This window comes from Musca vetustissima, unplaced genomic scaffold, assembly GCF_032173495.1.
Source record: "Musca vetustissima isolate MV318-11 ecotype Yass unplaced genomic scaffold, APGP_CSIRO_Mvet_v1 utg68149, whole genome shotgun sequence".
Classification (NCBI taxonomy): Eukaryota; Metazoa; Arthropoda; class Insecta; order Diptera; family Muscidae; genus Musca; species Musca vetustissima.
The window spans coordinates 124,550-147,788 of record NW_026877051.1 but is presented as its reverse complement, the minus strand read 5'-3'; the positions used below and the strand labels follow the sequence as shown (position 1 = coordinate 147,788).

At 37.0% G+C, this 23,239-nt stretch overlaps 2 protein-coding genes across 2 annotated transcripts; both read left to right on the top strand.

Annotated features, from left to right (window-relative positions):
• Positions 1-9,391: 9,391 nt before the first annotated feature.
• Positions 9,392-13,341, top strand: LOC133321569 (uncharacterized). Its single transcript, XM_061530655.1, has 3 exons — positions 9,392-9,662; positions 11,993-12,162; positions 12,232-13,341. Exons 1-3 carry the CDS (start codon positions 9,392-9,394, stop codon positions 13,339-13,341), a joined length of 1,551 nt encoding a protein of 516 aa, XP_061386639.1.
• Positions 13,342-14,171: 830 nt separating this feature from the next.
• Positions 14,172-19,758, top strand: LOC133321568 (uncharacterized). Its single transcript, XM_061530654.1, has 3 exons — positions 14,172-14,280; positions 18,395-18,567; positions 18,628-19,758. The coding sequence occupies exons 1-3, from the start codon at positions 14,172-14,174 to the stop codon at positions 19,756-19,758; spliced, it is 1,413 nt and encodes a 470-aa protein (XP_061386638.1).
• The last annotated feature ends 3,481 nt before the right edge of the window (positions 19,759-23,239 follow it).

Here is a 23,239-nt window from a genome sequence, read left to right as displayed (position 1 = left end):
TTTACGAACATGTATCGCCAAGACCATACATTAAATAACCATTTAACCGAAAATAGATAAAAATAAAAAATAATACACGATATTATTATCCCAAATAATCTCAATAAGATATTTTCATTTCAAAATATAAACCATTGCGCAAAATTAAAAAAACAATGCCTAGGACCCTTAAAAAAATTATAAAAACCCATTTTCTATGACCTTAGTAGTGTTGGCGGTTTATATGGGATACCATTTGTTTTTTGTTTTGCTAAATAGACTATGACCCTTAAAACTATTTTTAAAAAATCTCCGCCTTTTATGTCTCTAAAAAATATTTTTAAATATACACACCTTGGCCCTTGGATAATGTGGTTTTCTCGTCGGCTGAGGTTAGCCCTGTCGTTTCCAAGGTCTCCATAAGGACCCACAAAACCTTATTGATTGAAAAGACTAGTGTCTCCCTTTTGGGGTTAAAAATCTGATGTTTATTGATTTTGATACTAGTATGTTTATATAAATATGCCATAAAAAATTGATTTCGGGTGGCTTAGTATGCTGGTGGTTATCGGGAGCGGCTATGACGATTTAACTTGTGATCGGGAATGATGGTTGTCGGGAGTGGGAATCGATGATCAGCAATGATGATTCAACGGTGATCGGGAATGGTGAATGTCGATTTAACGGTGCTCGGGAGCGATGTTAGTAGTTGCTTACTGACTAAGTTCTCGTACAATCTACTATATCTAACTACGAACAGTAGACCGAAGTCTCTGTGTGGAATAGTAAGCCGAAGCCTCTGTGTGGAACTGTAGATAGTAGTCTCTGTGTGGAACAGTAGACCGAAGTCTCTGTGTGAAACAGTAAGCCGAAGCCTCTGTGTGGAAAAGTAGACCGAAGTCTCTGTGTGGATGTATTTAAGTAGCCGCCACAATGGGTAACCACCAAAAAGAATTGTTAATGATCGTAAGTGCAATGAACATCCAGAACACAAAATAGCAAGCATATGCAATGGCAAGCCCCCCTCAGTAGATGAAAGTGAAATAGTAGATCGAAGTAAGCCGAAGTCTCTGTGTGGATGTATTTATGTAGCCGCCACAATGGGTAACCACCAAAAAGAATTGTGAATGATCGTAAGTGCAATGAACATCCAGAACACAAAATAGCAAGCCTATGTAATGGCTAAAAAATAATATTCATAAAAAATTCACACCTTTTAGGGCCCTTTGAAAAAATTGATATTATTTAATCGGAATCAGATTATATTTAAAAATAAGAACAACAAAAAAATAATACGCACTAAAATTAATTTCGATAAGATATTTTTTGGTTGTCATTGCAAAAATGGGATCCAAGATCTACACACTGATTTCAGGATGATATGTCGTCATGGCCCCATCACGTGTATTGTTTTTATAGCTTCTGCTTTTTTTGGTAGTTTTTGATTTATCTCCAACTGAAATTGTTTAATAATATATAAAAAATACAAACTAAAATAACTTTAGATTAGATTATTTTATTTTTATATTTCAATTAGCAGTTAATTATTCATCACACTGAATTCGGATCGGAAGATAAGACTTTTCGAAAAAATACTTAAAAATCAATATTCTGATATATCGAAAGCCTAAAAATATAATTATGTGTTCACCTAATATTGTCGAACACAAATAAAAAGCCCCATCCTGATATATAGATGGCGCTACAAACATTAACCCTCAAGAAATTCGTGTATTATTATGACATCTGTCGGATCATTACTTATAGTATTTTGAGCAACATCACTTTTTTCAAAAACCAATACAAAATTACAGCCAATTCAGATAAAAATTGTTTCCAATGACTCCAAAATACAGAATATTGAGCACGACCAGCAACCTCTAAATTAAGAATGATGGGGTTTGCAAAATGTAGGTCAAGTTAAAATTGTGCCAAAGTATAAATTTTCCATAAGTATGAATTTCCCAAACTACATCAATTTCCAAATTTCAGTGTTCCAGCCCTATCGGTTCACCCAAATCCACAGTTGGTACCATTTTGTACATATTAGTACAAATTACGTGTTTTCAGAAAAAAGAACAAGAAAATCGTGAGCGTCAGCAAATCGAGATGTACAGCTGTCAGAATGAAGTCCGGAAATTTTACCAGCGAGTAAAACACCAAACCGAAGGTTTTATTGCAGGCACATCCTCCTGTAGAGATAAGAAGGAAACCTGGTGACAGATACAGACAGCGTGTTGAGGATCTGGAAGGGGACATTTTGAAAAGCTTCTGGTATTAAATAGAGGCAGTGAAGAAGATATCCCGGAACCAATAAAAGATGATGGTATAGAGTGTATACCACCAAACCAAGATGAGGTCATAAAATCAATTAATCGGCTCAAGAACAATAAAGTAGCAGGAGCCGATGGGTTACCAGCCGAACTATTCAAGACTGGTGGTCAGATGCTGGTCAGGAGCATGCACCAGTTCATTATACAATTTGGCTAGAGGAATGCATGTCCAATGATTGGAACCTCAGCATCCTGTGTCCCGTGCACAAAAAAGGAGACACGACGGTATGTGCTAACTATAGAGGAATTAGCCTTCTTCCCATCGCATATAAAGTGCTATCCAGTGTGCTGTGTGGACGATTGAAGCCAATGGCCAATGACATTATTGGACCATACCAAAATTTATACGACAGGCAAAAGTGAACAGAAATGACCTTCTCTACACAAAATAACACACGTTACTCGCCTACGTCGATGACATCGATATAACGGGTCGAACATTGCGAGCGGTAACAGCCACCTTTGAACAAATTGAGAAGGAGTCTGCCAAAGTGGGTCTGGAATCAAGGCCACCTCCCGCCAGGCCAAACTCACACTTTACAAGACCACCTTGCTGTTATATGGATCAAAGCAGCGTACTTGCGCAAGCAGATGCTCTTGGGGTGTTTGAAAGAAAAATTCTCCGAAAGATATACGGGCCGATTTGCGTCGACGGTGAATATCGGCGTCGAATGAACCACAAGCTCTACAATTTATACGCGGACACCGACATAGTCAGTCGTATTGAGATTCGTACTCATGTAATACTTGCTTCGAAGAAAGCATCCAAATTCCATATACCGGTTCACCCAAATTCAAATTTAGTACCAATTAGTACACATTATTATACATTTCCATAACTACCTACTTTAACAATCATAAGTACGAATTTCCAAAACTTCCCACATATCCCAAATTTAAGATTCTATCGTTTCACCTAAATCCAAATTTGGTACATTTTAGTACACATTAGTACGAATTTCTGAAACTTTCTACATAGCCCAATCCTACACACCAACAGTGATCCTAACTTCAAATTTTGAAGGTGCCAGCTCTATCGGATCACCCAAATTCAAATTTGTTACCATTTAGTAAACACTAGTACGAATTTCCTACACACCCCAACAACTATCCCGAATCCAAATTTTAGAATCACAGCTCTATTAGTTCACCGAAAATTCAAATTGTACCAAATTTAGTACCCAGTATGAATTTCCCAAACTACATCAATTTCCAATTTTCAGTGTTCCAGCTCTATCGGTTCATCGAAATCCACATTTGGTACCATTTTGTACAAATTAGTACAAATTTCCAAAAATTTCTACATATCCCAATCCTACACCTAACTCTCACTCTTCAGGATCCCCGTAATGTTAATTTCAAATTTAAGAATCCCAGCTCCATTTTAACCTCGAAATTAAATATGTACCAAATATTGTACCGTTTAGTACTTTTCATGTATATGAGTACACACTTCCAAAACCATCTCCTCATATCGACCCTACTTCTCAACCTTAATTCGCATTCCATATTTCAAGCTTTTAGCTCTATCCATTCACATTCTACGAAACTGTACCAAAGTTAGTACATTTTAGTGCTTTTCGGATCGGATGGTAGCCAAATATGGGTGATGTACATAACACTGGATTGATAATCATTGCTTTTTTAGCCACTAAAAAATATTAATCTCCATTTCGGTTGAAAAATGTGGTTAAACCAAATAAAATACTGACATATACAGTAACTCCGATATACTCCACTTTTGATATTTGCCTGTCAGCATTTTGTAGAACCTAGGGGTATTGCATACCGTGTGTGCCAGTATAGTGGGCCAGATCTATGACTACCGCCTCGTGGTGGAGTGAGGCGGGAGTTTTTTGGGACATTTTTTTTCAGATTCGGAGACTACATCATTACATCCACTTCTTAATGAATTGGGGTAGCCATCGGGTTTGAAGTAGTAATCTGATTTTGCTAGATTAAAAAAAAACATTGTCTGGTGTTGATTGTATGATCGGAAGAATGGTAAAAGCCGTCTGTAATAGTACGCTTACATTATACCGGATTTTTAGTTAAGCCAGTCAGTCGTACCGTTACAATGGGGGCTATTTATTTCTTATTGATTGATTCTAAATATTTGAATGAATATTATTAATGTTTTTCCCCACCATATAAGCAATTCAGTTATACATTACAACAATAAAACAAATATATCACAACAATTCTAATTGAATATTTATCTTCCGCCAAAAATCGGTTAACCAATTTTAAAATAATCTATTTATAACCGGGCAATTTATTCGGTAGTGAACAACCACACACTTCTTGTTTATCACCAAAAACATTTTAATTTATTTATTTTTTTTATTATTACTGGAACATTCTTATCACCAAGCATTGATTGAAGGTCTACAACAACAGCAAAACATATATAAAATAATAAAATGTTGGTAGTTCCCCACAAATCGCGATGGCGATATTGTTTTTTTCTTGTATCCGTAGCACAATTTTTTTGTGAGTAATCCATCACTCTCCATATACAAATATGTGTTTGTAGTATTTTTTGCGAAATACAGTACGAAATGGAAGATACATTTCCATGTGCCAAATAAATCAATAACTATTGACACTTCCACTAAAAAAATCGTATCCAGTCCATTATAATTAATTGGACATTGAACCGGTTGTGGTTTGTTTTTTTGTTTGTTTATTAAATTAATGAGTCATTGTTTTGGGATCCTGAAAAGTATATAACTGATATGATAGTGATAGAAAAAATAATCCTACCCACATTTTACACAGACTTTTCCCACCCTTGGGTACTCGAGCATTTTTCATACTCATATTTGTATTGTTTATATAAGCGATTCTTAGATCGGCTCGGTGCGCAAGCACCTACGGCTAAAAAAATCCAATTCAACTCCGGTAACAATTAAATTGACATACTGACTGACTGATGGACTGACTTAAGGTTTCATCGACGCCCAGATCGGATAATGCTAGAATCTTGAAATTTTGGGGTGAGGCTCACTCTTAGTCCGAAAGTGTCAGATAAGGCAATGGTTTTGGAAATCCGTACCAGAACGACACGAAAAGTACTAAATATTGTACCATTTGTATTTGGCAAACTGGTAGAGCTAGAGCTCTGAAATTTGCAATGAGGGTCAGTGATGGAGTGTAGGATAGATTATCAAAGGGGTTTTAAAAATTCGAACTATACGAAACGATACGTACGAAAAGTACTACATGGTTCTGTATTATACAATACAATTTAGATTTAGGTAAACCGATAGAGGGGGAAAACCGAAATTTGGAAATTTTAAGATTACTAATGTCTTTAAGAATTCAGGTATGTAGGTAGTTTAAGAAAAGAAATGTGTTCTAAATATTACTAAATTTGGTACAATTTAAATTTTGGATGAACCGATGGATCTGGAATCTTGAAATTTGGTGTTAGTATCGTGTTGGGGTGTAAGATAGGAATATATATGAAGTTTGGAAATTCGTACTAATGTGTACTAAATGGTACTGAATTTGGATTTGGGGGAACCGAATCCTGAAATCGGGAAATAAGATTTCTATTGGTTGTACCATATAGTTACTTTTTGGAATGTAGTGCTAATGTGTACTAAATTGTACGAAATGTTGTACAATTTGAATTTTGTGTGAACCGATAAAGCTGTAATCCCGAAATTTAAAGTTAGGATCATTGTTGGGATGCATGACGATTTGGAAATTCGTACTAAATGGTACTAAATTTGGTACAATTTCATTTGGTAGAATCGATAGCAATGGAATCCTGAAATTGGGAAAAAACGTTTGTATTGGACTGTGTGATATTGGTTGTTTTGGAAATATGTACTAATGTGTACTAAGTGGTACTAAATTTGAATTTAGGATACCAATAGAGCGGGAAACCAGAAACATGGTGTTTGGATCACTATAGGGGTGTAGAATTGGGATATGTAGAAAGTTTTGGAAATTCGTACTAATGTGTATTCAATTTGAGCTGGAATCCTGAAGTTTTGAATTAAAATGGAGTCCGGAATTGGATTATGATGGAAGTTATAAAAAATTGTACTCATGAGTACTAATTGGATTTGAGTGATCCGATTGGCTGAAATCCTGAAATTTGGAAACAAAATTGCTATTGGATCTACTAAGACAAGTTGGTGCTGAGAAGATAATATTGCTGCTCCAATTCACAATTTTTGAACATGGTGTGGAATACTATTAAAAAATTCTTCTTGAAATGGTCAATTGGAAAATGGTGACTGCGTCAACAAATATAGCCCCTCTTTTAACGGAATGGAATTACTGTAATTTGGTATTTATTAAGAACCAAATCTTACTACCAAAAAATGATCAATGTCGGTCTAATTGGATACGGCCAATAATTATCAAAATTGGCCCAACCGAATTCGCTATAAATTGAAATTTTTATTTCGTATTTCGTAACAAATTTTCGTACAAAAAATGGTTAATATTGGCCTCTTTATGGTAGGAGTCCCCATATAACCACTTTTATAGTTATATGGTTAATAGTTAACAGATTTATTTCGCATATTGGTATGGTCCCGATAAAACCGTATTCTAACATGGTATAGGGGATATTCTGAACTCGAAATTTTCAGTTTATATCCAAAAAAATAAGACGTCTGTACATCTGTTGTAATCATTTAACCTTTATAGGGCACCGAGATACAAAACTAAAAGGTCAGATCCGAAAATGAGATATATCGGTCCACATTTAAGCATTGCCCCCGAGATACAAAACTAAATTTTAGGTTTAAACATGAGCTTTTTTCCCCGTTACTCCTCTTGGTCTTCCACAAAGTACCGCCATCTTAATCAGTTAATTGCCATTCATTTTAAATCTTCTAATGGTATTTGACACAAGCAAGGTTTCATTGTCATATAGCAGAATCGACTTTATATATGCTTCGAATATTTTAAGCTTGGGTTTCCTGGATATATGTAAGATCCTCCATACACCTTGTAGTCGATCGAATGCTGCTCTCGTTTTTGTACTACTACTTGTTCCTAAGGTGCTTCCGAGATAGCAGAATCTATCGACGTATTCAATTGTTTGGTGTTGTTAATTCTCATGGCCTTTGTTTTCTTGATATTAATCTCAAGTCCAACATTGCATGCCAGTCTCTTCAGATCTTCTTATGACTGCATGTTGTTTGAGAGAGAATGCATATATCATCCGCATAATCGTGAGATGTCGTGGGAGCCTCCATGTACAATTGTGCACACAACAGTGCATCCATTTTTACTCCTGGGTTTGGTGTGAAACGGTTGGCTTATGTTCCCGATGTGAAGAACTGAGAGTTCTGCATCATCGTACATCGTTCAGATTATTTTCTGGGTACCCAATGCCTCCCATATGGTAGTTTGTCTGATGGTATCGAAAGACTTCTTGAAATCGATGAACTCTATATACAGGGGGTGCGTCATTCTATAGATTGTTCTATTATGACTCGTAGAGTGTTGGCCTGGACCACACAGCTTCTATTTAGTCTAAAACCAGCTTGTTCATCTCTACGAATGATTTCTACGTGACCTTCAATTCTTTTTTGTATTATGGTTGCCAGGATTTTGTATATGGTGTTGAGCAAGGTTATTCCTCTCTAGTTGTTAAAATCTTTCAAGTCGCCATTTTTGGGTGACTTAAGAACAATGCTATTATTTTAAGTTGGAGGGAGTCTCTCTTCCTCCCAAGCTTGACTGATGTAAGGTTGAAGTGACTCAGCTGCGGTTCTATCGTTGGATTTAACTCTTCCGCCGGCAAACCATCTTTACCCACTGCTTTGTTACTTTTTAATTGTTCTTTTACCTCCATGGCCCAATAATAAGGTCGACCAATAAGGCCAGATGATTTCTCCGAACTGTCGAAATACTTTCGATTTTGACTTAATCGTGTTTATTGGGTCAAGAGTACCTCTTTTATTTCAATCAAGCGGGGAGCGTTGGACAATAGATTCAGAGTATTTTTCCATTTGACTTTACATTTCTTTATTTTTCTTCGAGATGTTCTCTCTTCTTCATCTTTGAGTGACAAATAATTTATTTTTAAACACATTGATCCCTTGTGGTCGTTTCTTATATATACTCATACATTCTTATATACATTTTAACCAATTAATATAATGAACTATTATATACTAAAATTAAGGAAATAATATATTTTGCCGCAGATTCGACTTTACAGCACTCACGTATCATCGCAGCCAATTTTCTATAGTGCCTCCACATTCATCTACTACTTTCATTATCCAGCCAAAAAAAAGTTTTTCTTAGACAGTATGTTCTGTCCTCCAGGTTCTTCACTCAGTGTGTCTGGTATTTCTGAAAATGCTCAATATGTGTAAATTTGTACCCTGTTTTCTCAGGGCATAAAAATCCTCATGGCTAAAATTTACCATTACACAGTCCCCATATCAAAGTCCCGCACCGATTTTTATTGGCTTCGATAATTTCTGTTCTTGTTCCTTCTATTTTTTAACGTTAATTCATTCATTCCATAAAGATTGTCAAAAAATTCCTAAGCCTTCAGAAAAAAACTGGCCGTCGTTTTAGGAACCCCGAAATCAAACAAAAGCATATTGACACATTACACCAAAACAAAATCGTTTTTTTATGTGAAAAAGATTACCTTTTTGTTATCACCTGTCTCTTTTATTTTTGATAACACTCACACCTTCACCCCTAGCAATAACCCTCTCCTCCGAAAAAGAAAATCAGCAAAACATTTTCACATTATCAAGAGCGGGCCATATGTATGAGCCAAGTTTTTTATCGACTGATAATGGTCTGGGTATTAGAAACAAATATTGGCGACGTTTTGTTTTCGTCGATTTCGAAATTGAAAACAACAGCCAGCACCTGCATTGGGCAGCAGCGTTTAGTCTTTCATTAACATTAACGAATATCGGGTTATATTTGACGCACGGACGACAAAAGTATTTTCTATTCGGAAACAATCGATATTCTGTGAACAATTTTCTCACACACATTTTATTTTTTCTAATAACAAAAATTCATTTGGTGTGAAATAGTGAAAATAATCTGAAAAAGTTGAAATAATCTCAAAAATGCAGCCGCAACAGCAGCAATATGCAGGACAACAATATCCTGCGCAACCACAATATCCTGGGCAACCACAACCGCCATATCCAGGACAGCCTCCACAATATACAGCCCAACCTCCACAGTATCCAGGGCAACAATATCCCCCACAACCTGCCCCAGCTCCAGCCCCGAATGTAATATATGTTACATCTCCCACACCGGTTGTGACTGCTGCACCCATACAAGCGAACACCAGATGGCGCAACAGGCCACAAACTAATGCAACAGCAGCAGGTGATTTAAACATAATTTCAGAACAAAAAATTTAAATTGATTTCTCGATGTAAAGAGAGTAGGTTTTTAAATGATTCATCAATGACCGGCCGAAATGACTGAGTACATAGACTAATGTTGAAGAATAATTTTTATGGCCTAGGGTTTAGATAAGGGAGGCGGTGTTTTTTTCATTATGGCCTGTAAGATTACACAAATGTGTCGTACCACTCCCCAGGTTTGAATGTGAAGCTTCAGTATTATAGTTCTTTTCCAGAATGTCTACTTCGGTATATAAGATGGAGAACATTTTACAGCTATATTCTATGGGTGTCGACCCAATTTAGGTATATTGAAGATCACAGCTGCACTTTTCGAATAAAGTGTATTATAATTAATAATATCAGATGGCAATGCCGCGCGATTATAGATATACTGTTAGTTCCACTCGCAACTGAATTTGGCATTCGGAGGCCGGGTAGAATATTATTAATATAGGCCCACCTTCCATTGATGTCCCATTGCTAGATCTCCCGCCGAGTTGGCGGTATTCTGACATTTTTCAAAAGGTTCATGTTTTGTCGGAGCCGCCATTAAAAAATTGGAAGATACAATTCCAGATAATTGCGCTTGATGCCATCGAATTACTTCATTATAGTTCCATACATTCGAATAATCCGCTTCAGTTTTGAATTTATTTTTCATCCGGATGCAAGTTGTTTCAGATCTTACAACTCGTCTTTAATAATATTTAACCATTCCCTTAGTAGACCTACTATTCGGAAGAGTATTCTTTTCGTTATATATGACGTTTAACTCCTGGGCGTCTCGACTAAATCGCCTGTACTTCCTCTTTCTCTCCCGCTCATTAAGACCTTTCTTATGATTCTCTGGTAAAATCTTTCTATTTCTCAACTTCAATTTTTTAAATAAAAACCTATTCTCTTCATGAAACAGAAAATCTCTAACAATTCTTTAGATCTCTACTCAAAACTGCTATTATTTTTTTTAGAAGTCCCAGTCACCATATAAGAGTCTATGTTTGTAGAAGGTCTCAAGGTCTCATAAGCTGATCGAATCTAACTGCTTGACCCACCATGTACTTAAATAAAATCTCTGTTCAAATGGATAATCAGTTTAGTAGGGTCTCAGTATAGATTTTATCCAGTAGTTTTGATTAATGAAAACCTGCAATTTACCTCAATGCAGATCACTCAGCATCATAGTCTCCGTCGATATACCCTTTGAACGCACTATTTTCTAAACCATAGGCGACTTTTACAAGACCGTTACATGTGACGAATCAAGGGCCTATGCGTATGAGCCCGTGACAAAACAGTAATTAATCGTGTGGGTCTTCGAAGACGAGTCAGATCAAACGAAAGTTGTTCGTTGGAGAAGAACTTGATCGCATGTTTCTTCAAATAAACTGACCATCTTGTGACGGTTCTGCACCGTAGGGCGGTCTATTCTGAGAGTCATTGTGCAGCATGACTTGGTACAATCCATTACCAATCTAGGGCACGGAGCGGATCGATTTTTCTCATTGTTTTTTAAGAAAAAAAAACTAATTTCATAACATAGTTTGGGAGTAGGTCGTTCGGCAACGAACTGGTTGAAAAGAACTATTCCACAAAAGAAACGATCGTTACTAGGTCCAGTTCTTTCGTTCATCTAGCGCCAGTCTTTTTCTTTCAAAAATCGAAATGGTTCAATGGAACTATTCCTCAAAAGGAACGATCGGTACTAGATCCGGATGTTTTGTTCGTCTATAGCATTTTGCCCCAGTCGTTCATTTTTTCTCTCGCATTTAGTTCCTTTTGATCAAATCGTTCATCTAGACCTTACCTTACTCATTGGCCGAATAGAAGGGACATATACACCAAACATGTTTTACGTAAATCCTCATATATTTGATATATAAATGTCCTAGTTCATATTGAGAAGCGAACCGTTTCCGGAACACTAATATATACCTTTTGCTCCATTTAGAAGTAAGTCGTTCGACATCGAGCTGGTTTAAAAAAAAAAAATATTTAGCAAGTAGAACAATAGGTACTAGATCCTGTTCATTTGTCACATATAGTTCTTTTGGCTCCAGTCGTTCTTTTTTTCTCTCGCACCTAGTTCCCTTTGATTCAATCGTTGATCTAGGTCTTCCCGTTCATTGACCGAATTTAACGGAGATATACACTGAAAACGTTTTATGCAAATCGTCATTTTTAAATATGAATGCCGTAGTTCCGTTTGAGGAGCGAACCGCTTTGCTCACACACAATTTTGAAAATTGTTGATGTCAATCTTCCCATTAATTAATTAATTTAATGTAATTTTTTTGCTTTCTATTGCAGCTGGTATCATTTTCGTATCGGGCGGTGCCAATTTAGCCTACAGCACCGGATGGTCACCAGTGGCAAGTTTATTTGGCGATCATTATCTATACTCATGGTTTATTGCTGTAATAATTGGTTGTATTATTTCGATACCATTGCGTAAATTTGTTGCCCAGAGACTAATACTGGTAATAGCACCCCTTAGAAAGAATACAATTTCCGCATCAAAAATAACTAATGTTCATTATCCCTTCTAGGCCATATCCACGCTACTAATTCTGATTAGTGGCATCATTTTTGCCAGTGACCCCGGCAATTATGATTCCCTGATGGCGGGGCGTTATCTCAATGGCATTGCCATTGGTTTGGCCACAGTACCGTTCCTGATGAATGCCAGTGAAATTGCCGATATTCAATATCGTGGTGTATGCGTTTCCATTGAACAATATTCCTTCTCGCTGGGTATTGCGGTACAAATGATCTATGTCTCAAACTGGAACGAACAGGTCGATTTTCCTGCCAATCGTCTGCATGGTATTTTGGATATTATCTATGCCATATTTGCTGCTCTTTCCTTGGTATCGGTTGTGGACTCACCAGTCGATATATTGCGTAAGGGTAATGAAAACGCTGCCTTGGAGACATTGGCTCGTTTGCGTCGTCCCCAGGGGGTGACAACAGAAACTCAACGTTTGCTGAACGAATACAAGGCCTATGTACGCGAGGAGGAACACCTTACATGGATGCAAAGTTTCGAACGTGGTCTGGTGCCGTTGGTGAAAGTTCTATTCATTCGTAGCATGATGTTGGCTTTCTGCATGTCTCTGCCCTTGAACTGGAGCATATTATATAGTATACAGACAACGTATGGCACTTGGGTACCTACCGTTTCGGGTATTTTCCGTATTTTGGGTGGTATTGTTGCCGTCGGTATGGTCGATAATGCAAATCGTAAAATACCATCGGTGTTCTCAATGTTAATCATCGGTTGTTTCCTTATCGGTTTGGGTTCACTATTCCAGTCGTATTCGAATGTTTTCAACTACGATGATATGAATTCGGCAATGTATTTGTATTTGTTTTTACAATTATTTGCCGGTTTCTTTGTACCCTACACATCGATATATGTCAGTGAGGCATTCCCGCTGCGCGCCAAGCCCATCCTAATGGCTGTTGTTGTTATCGTGGAACAGATAATCCATATTATATTCATTGAAACTGTTGGTAATAATTTGGGTGATAATTTAATGACCCAGGGTATAATAACGGTGGTCGTATTTCTATTTTTGGGCGTAGCCATGCCCGAGACAAGAAATACAACATTGACCGAGGCACAGATACGTTTTAGGAAATTATTGAATCTGTAAAAAAATATGTATTTTTTTAGGATTGTCTGGAGATTTAATAAAAAAAACTGATGTATGTACATAAGTTTAAAGATTTCCACTTTTTGTATTAATTTTTATTAAATTATTTGTATTTAGAAAAATTTTCTATTTATAATAAAGATATGTTCAGAAAATTTATCAAGAGATTGTTATGTTTAAGTACTGACGTGAGAAACTATCTACCATAACGATCAGAACTCGTTGACAGCCGACTACTAACACTATAGTCTGGTGTGCGAAGTGGATTTATATGTTTTCCGTGGGTCTTTTCCTGGATTTGACGCAGAGTAAAAATCTGGTCAATGGTGAATTTGCCAAGACTGAAGCCGATAATATTATAAACCATTGGCTTCCGTCACATCTGCAAGGTCGCTCTGCGTATATCGAGAGATGCTTGTTACTGGTTTATAAATTTGATACGTTGGTCTTCAATCTCCTGAGTCCATTCAATGACGGATGCTGAGCTGTAGCAGGCAAACTCCCGCACACGGGCTCTCTTTGAAAGTAATTTGTGTGAAAAACAGTTCTCTGACTGTTCTGTAACGTGGTTTTCTCGTCGGCTGATGTTAGCCCAGTTGTGTCCAAGGTCTCCATAAGGAACCACAAAACCTTATTGATTCTCCCTTTTGGGGTTAAAATCTGATGTTCATTTCAATACTAGTGTGTTTAAATATGCGATACAAATAATTGATTTCGGGTGGCTTAATGTGATGGTGATTATCGGTATCGGCTACGACGATTTAACGGTGTTCGGGAATGATGGTTGTCGGGAGTCGGAATCGATGATGATGATTCAACGGTGATCGGGAATGGTGAATGTTGCAAGCGGCTACGACGATTTACCGGTAATCGTGAATGATGGTTTTCTGTGTCAGTACGATGATCGGAAACAACGATTTAACGGTGATCGGGAACGATGTTAGTAGTTGCTTACTGACTAAGTTCTCATACAATCTACTATATCTAACTACGAACAGTAGACCGAAGTCTCTGTGTGGAACAGTAGACCGAAGTCACTGTGTGGATGATCGGGAATGGTGGTTATCTGGTGTCAGTACGATGATCTGCAAAGACAATGTAACGGTGATCGGGAATGATGGTTATCTGGTGTCAGTACGATAATCGGCAAAGACAATGTAACGGTGATCGGCAACGATGTTAGTAGTTGCTTACTAAGTTCTCATACAATCTAACTACGAACAGTAGACCAAAGTGTCTGTGTGGAACAGTAAGCCGAAGCCACTGTGTGGAACAGTAAGACAAAGCCTCTGTGTGGAACAGTAAGCGAGCTAATCAAGTGGACGTCATGCGAAGTCGTTGCTATGATGGGTGACTTTTTGTATGCATGTGGCTTTTGGCACGTTACAGTTCTTGTCGTAGAGCGTAGATACCGTAGTGCTATTTTTGTTGCTGCTTTGCTCTTCTTGCTTAAACTTTTTTCTGATTGGAATATGTGTCGGTCACCTCAACGATCCTATGTGATCACTAAGATCCTCTGCGAACCACATGAACTTCTTCGTTTGCTTGGCTAATAACCTTTTAAATGAGGTAAAACTATTTTTTTATTTTTCAAGAGATTATTTAAGCATTTGAGAGATTGTGGGTAGTAATTCAGAGCCATAGAGAGTACTTGGAATCCTTCCGCGTGGAACAAATGACTACGGAACTAATGTACAGGCCATAAGTAAGAAATGCACGAACAGATTTTAATCAACATGTTTAGGTTTTAATGCATCCCAATAAACACAAGAAAACAAGAAGATCTAAATTTTCCCCGTGAGTTCCGGTGTGCATAACATAAGCCGAGCTTAAAAAATATTTCCAAGCACGTCGGTCTAGTGCGCATCCAATCTTCATCCATTCTCTCAACATCTAGCCACTGCATTCGCTGCAGCTCGATACGTCTGACTATGTCGATGTCCGAGTATAGATAGTACAACTTGTGGTTCTTTTGACGCCGATATTCACCGTCGACGCAGATCGGCCCACAGATTTTCCGGAGAATTTTTCTCTCAAACACTCCAAGGGCTGCTTCATCTGCTATTCGACTTTAACTGTTGACCTTGTGCCACTTGCATAACCGTATTAATTTTGCAGGAATGCCGAACGCAGACATGGCTTTAAACACCCCTGAACGGATAGGACTTTCAAATGCGGCTTTATAGTCAACTAATAGGTGGAATGTCGATGTGTTTTTCGTGGACCTTTTCCAGGATTTGACGCCGGGTGAAAATCTGGCCAATGGTGGATTTGCCAAGACTGAAGCCGCATTGATATGGTCCAATAACATCATTGAGCTTTGGCTTCAGTCGTTCACACAGCCCACTGAATAGCACTTTATATGCGATTGGAAGTTGGCACATATCATGTCTTGTCCAGCGTCTGACCACCGGCAATAGTTCGGCATCTGCTGCTTTATTGTGTTCTTCAGCCGATTAATTGCTACTCTGACCTGATCTTGGTTAGGTGGTATACACTCCATACCATCATCTCTTATTGGTTCTGGGGTATCTTATTCACCGCCACTATTTGATTCCAGAAGCTTTTCAAAATGTTCCTTCCAGATCCTTAACACACAATCTGTATCTGACACAGGTTTTCATCTGCATCTCTACAGGAGGATGTGCCTGCACCAAAGCCTTCGGTTTGGTGTTTTTCTCGTTGGTAGAATTACCGGACTTCATTACGACTCCTGTACATCTCGATTTGCTGATGCTCCCCTTTTTCTTATTCTTTCTTCTTTTTTTCTATTTCTATTTGCTTTTGTTTTATTCCGTTGGTGATTTCACCCATGAAAGTATTACATTTCACTCATTAGCAATATCCCTTAGACATATTACAAGAAATTCGTTATCTCATTGATCGGTATATACCCAAGTAATATTATTGGGAATTACTTAGGCAAATCTTAGCAACAGCAGTATCATCAATTCTACACATTAAAATATTTTATATACATGTTTGCATTCTTTTAAAAAGTACATCCCCCCACTTGATTTGTTACCGCAATTCTTGAGGGTACTTCTTTGTACGGTTAGTGATAAAAAATCGAACACTTGACAACATTTTTGTTGTGATACGAGGTAGGTACTTAAATGTAAGAACTTTTATAATAAAATTGTAATTTGAATATACCTTATGCACCAACCCACGCTCGATAGGGCCACAACTTATTGAAACTCCATTTTGTTCCATTTCTGCATACTCCATATAGCCTCATCTGTATAAGACCGGCTATCTCTATGAACAAGATTCTGCTATAACAAATATATTCGACCCCTTGACGAATCTGTTGGTTTCAGACCAACTGCTAATTTTTATCACAAAAGTCGGAACCCCTGTCAAAATGTCCTAACATACCAATCGAAATCATCCCAACCTCGTTATATCAGTACAAACAAAACAGAAATTTGTAAATATGTATGTTTGCATGTACATACATACATGAATATTCTCTATATTTATATATATTTTTATCAATGGATAAAAATTGAATACTGCCAACAGATAATTAATCATGACAATGTTCAGTGTAAATTCATTAAATTAATTACGTTTAGCAAAATATATTGAAAATTCTGACAAGAAAGTAGTCTTTTAACAACATTGGTGGCGAACGAAGTACTACGCATAATTAAATATATTTTTAATACATCAAATTAAATAAAAAAAACTCTATAAATAAATACGAAAAATAAAATAACTACCGGTAAATTTGTATACGACACAGAAAATTATCAGTGATGTCATCACCAACAACTTCTGACCCCCCAAATGGATTCGATGCGACACCGAATGGACAGCTAAAGAAGAGCACACCACACTCGATATCGTTATCAGCAGGTGATTTACAAAAAAAATATATATTTATCAATAAATTTTGTAGATCAAAATATCAAAATGCAAAAAAGGCACTCATTCTTTGACACGTTGAAAAAAGTCTTCTTTAAAAAATCCACGCCTTGTTTGACACGTTGAAAAAAGTCTTCTTTAAAAAATCCACGCCTTGTTTGACACGTTGAAAAAAGTCTTCTTTAAAAAATCCACGCCTTGTTTGACACGTTGAAAAAAGTCTTCTTTAAAAAATCCACGCCTTGTTTGACACGTTGAAAAAAGTCTTCTTTAAAAAATCCACGCCTTGTTTAACACGTTGAAAAAAGTCTTCTTTAAAAAATCCACGCCTTGTTTGACACCTTGCAAAAAGTCTTCTTTAAAAAATCGACGCCTTGTTTGACACCTTGCAAAAAGTCTTCTTTAAAAAATCCACGCCTTGTTTGACACCTTGAAAGAATATTTTTTAAAAAATCCACGCCTTGTTTGACACCTTGCAAAAAGTCTTCTTTAAAAAATTCACGCCTTGTTTGACACCTTGAAAGAATATTTTTTAAAAAATCCACGCCTTGTTTGACACCTTGAAAAAAGTCTTCTTTAAAAAATCCACGCCTTGTTTGACACCTTGAAAAAAGTCTTCTTTAAAAAATCCACGCCTTGTTTGACACCTTGAAAGAATATTTTTTAAAAAATCCACGCCTTGTTTGACACCTTGAAAGAATATTTTTAAAAAATCCACGCATTGTTTGACACGTTGAAAAAAGTCTTCTTTAAAAAATCCACGCCTTGTTTGAAAAAAGTCTTCTTTAAAAAATCCACGCCTTGTTTGAAAAAAGTCTTCTTTAAAAAATCCACACCTTGTTTGAAAAAAGTCTTCTTTAAAAAATCCACGCCTTGTTTGACACGTTGAAAAAAGTCTTCTTTAAAAAATCTACGCCATGTTTGACACGTTGAAAAAAGTCTTCTTTAAAAAATCCACGCCTTGTTTGAAAAAAGTCTTCTATAAAAAATCCACGCCTTGTTTGACACGTTGAAAAAAGTCTTCTTTAAAAAATCTACGCCATGTTTGACACGTTGAAAAAAGTCTTCTTTAAAAAATCCACGCCTTGTTTGACGCCTTGAATAATATTCTTTAAAAAATCCACATCTCAGATGGTCGTTGAAAAAAAATATTCCTTAAAAATAATTTTCTTTTTTCCAGGCGGCATGATTTTCCTTTCGGCTGGCATGAATATGGCCCTGGGATTAGGCTGGTATCACTATAGCCTCTATAATTCGGCCAAACATTTCTCATACTCATGGTTTATAGGGGTTATAATTGGAAATATTTTATCAGCACCCCTGGTCAATTTTATACCCAAGAAATTTATACTGGTAAGTGTATAAATTTTTGTAGATTTTTTCAAACTAACTTTAGTTTATTTTTATTTACAGGGCCTCTCCACGTTCCTTATACTCCTCGAGGGTATCCTCTTCACAAGTGCTCCACACCATTATGACAGCCTGATGGCGGCCCGTTATTTCAATGGCATTGGCGTCGGTTTGGCCATTGTCCCCTTCCTGATACATGCCAGTGAGGTGTCGACCAATGCAAATCGTGGTTCGTACCTGGCCTTAGAACAATATTCTGTGAGTTTAGGCATAGCCGTACAAATGGTGTACGCCTCGTTATGGAGTTACACGGTGGACTTCCCCATCAATTGTCTGCATGGCATACTCGACATTTGCTTCGCTGTCCTCGCCTTCATATTTCTATTTTATTTCGTCGAGTCACCGGTAACTTATATACGCAAGGGAGAAGATGGTTTGGCATTGGAATCATTGGCTAAGCTAAGGCGTCCAGTAGGTGTAACCGCGGAGGTACGTGCCCTGTTCGAACAACATAAGGCTTATGTTAGCGACCAGGACAGCATAACAATGGCCGAAAGTTTACGTCAAGGCCTATTGCCGTTGGTGAAAATGATCCTCTATCGCAGTCTCATGCTGGCCTTTTGCTATTCCCTACCCCTTAATGCTGCCCTACAATTTAGTATAGTATTGAACGATCAATCGTGGGCTCCCACAACTGTTGGCTTTACACGAGCTTTGGGTTCCGTCCTTGCCATATGTCTAATGAATTATGTCGATCGTAAAATTCCCTCAATACTCTCCGCCATTATTGTGGGTGGTCTGCTGATTGGATTGGGTTTGATTTTCCGCCATACCGAGAGTATTTTAATAGCCAACGAAATGACAACGGCAATGATACTTTGTATTGTCCTACAATTATTTGGCGGATACTTTGCACCTTACACTTCGGTATATTTGGCTGAGGCATTCCCGCTGCGCATGAAACCCTATCTAATGGACTGCTGTATAATTATCGAACAAATTCTGCACATTATTCTAATTGAAACCTATAAATATCTGTATATGGGTACTAATCTGCTTGTTCAGGGTATAATTATTATGGCGATATTCTTACTAATCGGTTTGACAATGCCTGAGACGAGAAAGACATCATTGGCCGAGGCACAACGACGTTTTAGAAAATGGATATATATTATGTTGGATATTGAAGTTTAAAATTTTACTAATAGTAAAAATGTTATTTTTGTAAATATTATATTATTGAATGTAAACTGAACAAACAAATATTTAAAATATTATTTTAATAAAAAAATTAAAAAAAAACTTACCTATAATTCTTCCGATTTTGCAAACACCTGGAAAAACGAAAAATAATAGGTAGGTATAAATTAAAAAAGTAGCCGATTATTATGTTATATTAGAATGTTTTAGGAAAACATAGATGTCCGCTAAGTTAAATTTCCTATTTATCTAGCAAAGACACACACCACAATGTTAACAGAGCTATTGACAAATCACTGTTAACATTATTGGATTTGTTATCCGACTCGAAGGACCAAATGTTAGTGAGATATTAAAACCAAACCGTCTCTTACGATTGTGATTTATATTCTCTGTTTCTGTTTCTTTATTAAAGTATATTATTGTGGTTCTTTTTTTTAAAGTACCATATTTTATTGTAATCCGACTCGAAGGACCAAATGTAAATGTGAGATATTGAAACCCAACAGTATTGTTCGATTATAGTTTCAATTCTTATTTATTTGTGAAATATTTGTACTTAAGAACTACATAAACTAATCTAACTTAGGCTAATCTTATACAGATAACAGCTATCAATTCTCACAGTGCACATGGGGGTTGCGTTCATTTTTTTTTACATCAAATGAGCGCGCCAATATCATTGTGTGTGGACTTCTATTAATTTTTTTTTATCAGCGCACACATATTCACCGTCGACGCAGATTTGCCCATAGATCTTCCGGGGATTTTTTCACTCAAACACTCCAAGAGCTGTCTCATCTGCTTGCGCAAGTACCCATGTTACAGAGAGTGTGAGTTTGATCTGGAGTGTGAGTTTGGTCTGGCGAGAGGCGACCTTGTTTCTGAATTGCTTACTTAGATCAAAGTAGCATCTTTTGGTCAACACTATTCTCCTCCGAATTTCAAAACTGATGTTATTAGTTTTAATTATGGCGATACCAAGGTATATAAAATCTTTGACTGCCACGAAGCAAATTAGTTGGTTCATCTTTTGGCCAACACTATTCTCCTCCGAATTTCAAAACTGGCGTAGACGAGTAACATATGCTGTTTGGTGTACAGAGTGCCATATCTGATCACCTTTACCTCTAATATGACTTTTTCCAGCACGATGTTAAAAAGATCACACGACAAACTGTCACCTTGTCTGAATCCTCGTTCGGTGTTGAAGGGCACAGATAGGTCCTTTCCTACTTAATCTGCTGAACTTGTGCCATTTAAAGTTGTTCTGCATAGCCATATTAATTTTTAGGAATGCCGAACACAAATGGCTTTTAACACTTCTGAACGAATAGGACTTCGAATGCGGCTTTATAGTCGACGAATAGGTGGAATGTGCCGATGTGTTTTTCCGTGCCGATGTGTTCTGCCGCAGAGTGAACATCTGGTCAATTGCCAGGCCTAAAGCCACATTGGTATGGTCCAATAATGTCATTGACCATTGGCTGTAGTCTTTCACACAGCACGCTGGATAGCAGTTTATACGCTAGGGGAAGGAAACTAATCCCTCTTGTCTCCTTTATGGGGCACGGTATACAGGATGATGAAGTTCCAACCATTGGGCATGCATTCCTCTAGCCAAATTGTACTAATAAACTGGTACATGCTCCTGACCAGCATCTGACCAACGGGTTTGAATTGTTCGGCTGGTAATGAATAGGCACCTGTTGCTTTATTGTTCTTCAGCCGATTAATTGCTATTCTCACCTCATCTTTTCTAGAAGGTAAAAAATCTATCTTTGGTCAAGGATGCTTGAATATAAGCCATTATAACGATTTTTTGCTTTGGGTAAAACATGTTTTTTTATTAATCAACCATAAAAAAACTAATCAAGCAGACGAATCTTTCATTTTTTTTTTTAAATTAAGTAGTAAATATATTCTGAACGATTTGATTTGAGTGACGGTCTCAAGATAGATTCAAACGAAACGTGTATTTGGGAGGAAAATGCGGCATATATAAGAACGTAATATTCCTGCTTGTGCTTAAGGCCAGAACAAGGGGTAGATGGGATCTTGCGAATACCTGCTAATAAAGTAATGTATGATTCCATCGACTTCAGTCGAATAGATAACTTTCTAATGGTTCCTAGACCGAGCGGCAAATTTAAAAAATAAGTTAGTTAGAGATAACCGTTTGCACGAACCAGACGTCGAAAGGTTAATTCGGGGATAACTATAGGCCTCCGAGCAGTTTAGCTACTTTGAATGAAGGTCTTATATATATATAGGTCTTATATATATAGAGATGACCAGCTCCTCTTCTATCATCGTAGGTTTGGGACACTAGATAAATATAGTACCGTTTACAGCATCTCTGTAGAGGGTAAAGCGTCCTCACTTGTATAAGGATGCTTTACCCTCTACTAGGAGCCGTCGTAGGACTTTATTTAAACGTGACCCGTCGTGGACCTTTATTTAAAATAATTGTAACCGAACAAGGATTAAAATGAATGTAATCCAGTTGAAATAAGAAGCCGTCGGGGGACTTCATTAAAATGTGATTTTAAGTGTGGCAGATGTGATTTTAAGTGTGGGTCTTTATATAAAAGTGTTAATCGTGAAGAGCCGCCGAACCCTATAAAGAACACTTTGTAAGTGATCGTGAAGTTAAGCAACCATAGGCGACCGAAGCCTGTTCCGGATCGTCCCAACCAGCATGCTACTTAAAGAGTCCCGACCAGAACCGCACAACGTCCCCAGTTATCTGTATTACCAACAGCCGTACCGGAGCAGTAACAGAACAGAGTCAGACGTTGCAGACTACAATCGCAGTAATTAAAGTGTATGGAGTTTGTATATCAGTTTAAAGTTCTAAATAAAGCGAAGTACTTTGAATTTGAAAAGTAAAACTACATCTTTTCACTCTCGGTCACTTCAATATAAAATATCTGTGACAAACCCTACCACCTCGACATATCCCAGTAACCGGAGGAAACTTGGCGTTACAATAAAGACAGGGCATTTTTTTATCGCCACACCTTATTTTTTATAATTTACAGTTGGCAACAAAAGCTTTTCGGACTACCTTCCACAAAAATCAATACTTCTGTTTCGACCTTAACTAATTATTGTGTACGTCAATGTTCGGCAACTTTTAACACGTTGGCAACTTTTAACACGTATAGTCACAATTTTCGAATTTCACTTGTTTCTACTGTCCGTCAACGTGATAAATTCAAAAAATATCAAAAATAATATCTCGATTTGCTAAACCCTATAGAAGAACAGGCTAACATAAATTGTATTGATTGTTAAAAAAATTGTCAAATTAGATAAGGAAATAAAATCAAAATTCCCATAATATAAACCCCGAATGTATCAAACTATAATATCTCGATCATAAATATTATTTGTGACATTTTTTTAAATGATATTATTTGATAATATATTAATTCGAAATTTGGTAAAATAGACCAAGTCAAGTAGGGAA

Bases quoted from the DNA above. Each gene is read 5' to 3' on its own strand.
- LOC133321569 (XM_061530655.1), top strand. From the start codon at position 9,392: ATGCAGCCGCAACAGCAGCAATATGCAGGACAACAATATCCTGCGCAA. The intron at 9,663-11,992 runs GTGATTTAAACA...TTTCTATTGCAG, and splicing joins AACTAATGCAACAGCAGCAG to CTGGTATCATTTTCGTATCG. The intron at 12,163-12,231 runs GTAATAGCACCC...TATCCCTTCTAG, and splicing joins TTGCCCAGAGACTAATACTG to GCCATATCCACGCTACTAAT.
- LOC133321568 (XM_061530654.1), top strand. From the start codon at position 14,172: ATGGTGAATGTTGCAAGCGGCTACGACGATTTACCGGTAATCGTGAAT. The intron at 14,281-18,394 runs GTTAGTAGTTGC...TCTTTTTTCCAG, and splicing joins TAACGGTGATCGGGAACGAT to GCGGCATGATTTTCCTTTCG. The intron at 18,568-18,627 runs GTAAGTGTATAA...TTTTATTTACAG, and splicing joins TACCCAAGAAATTTATACTG to GGCCTCTCCACGTTCCTTAT.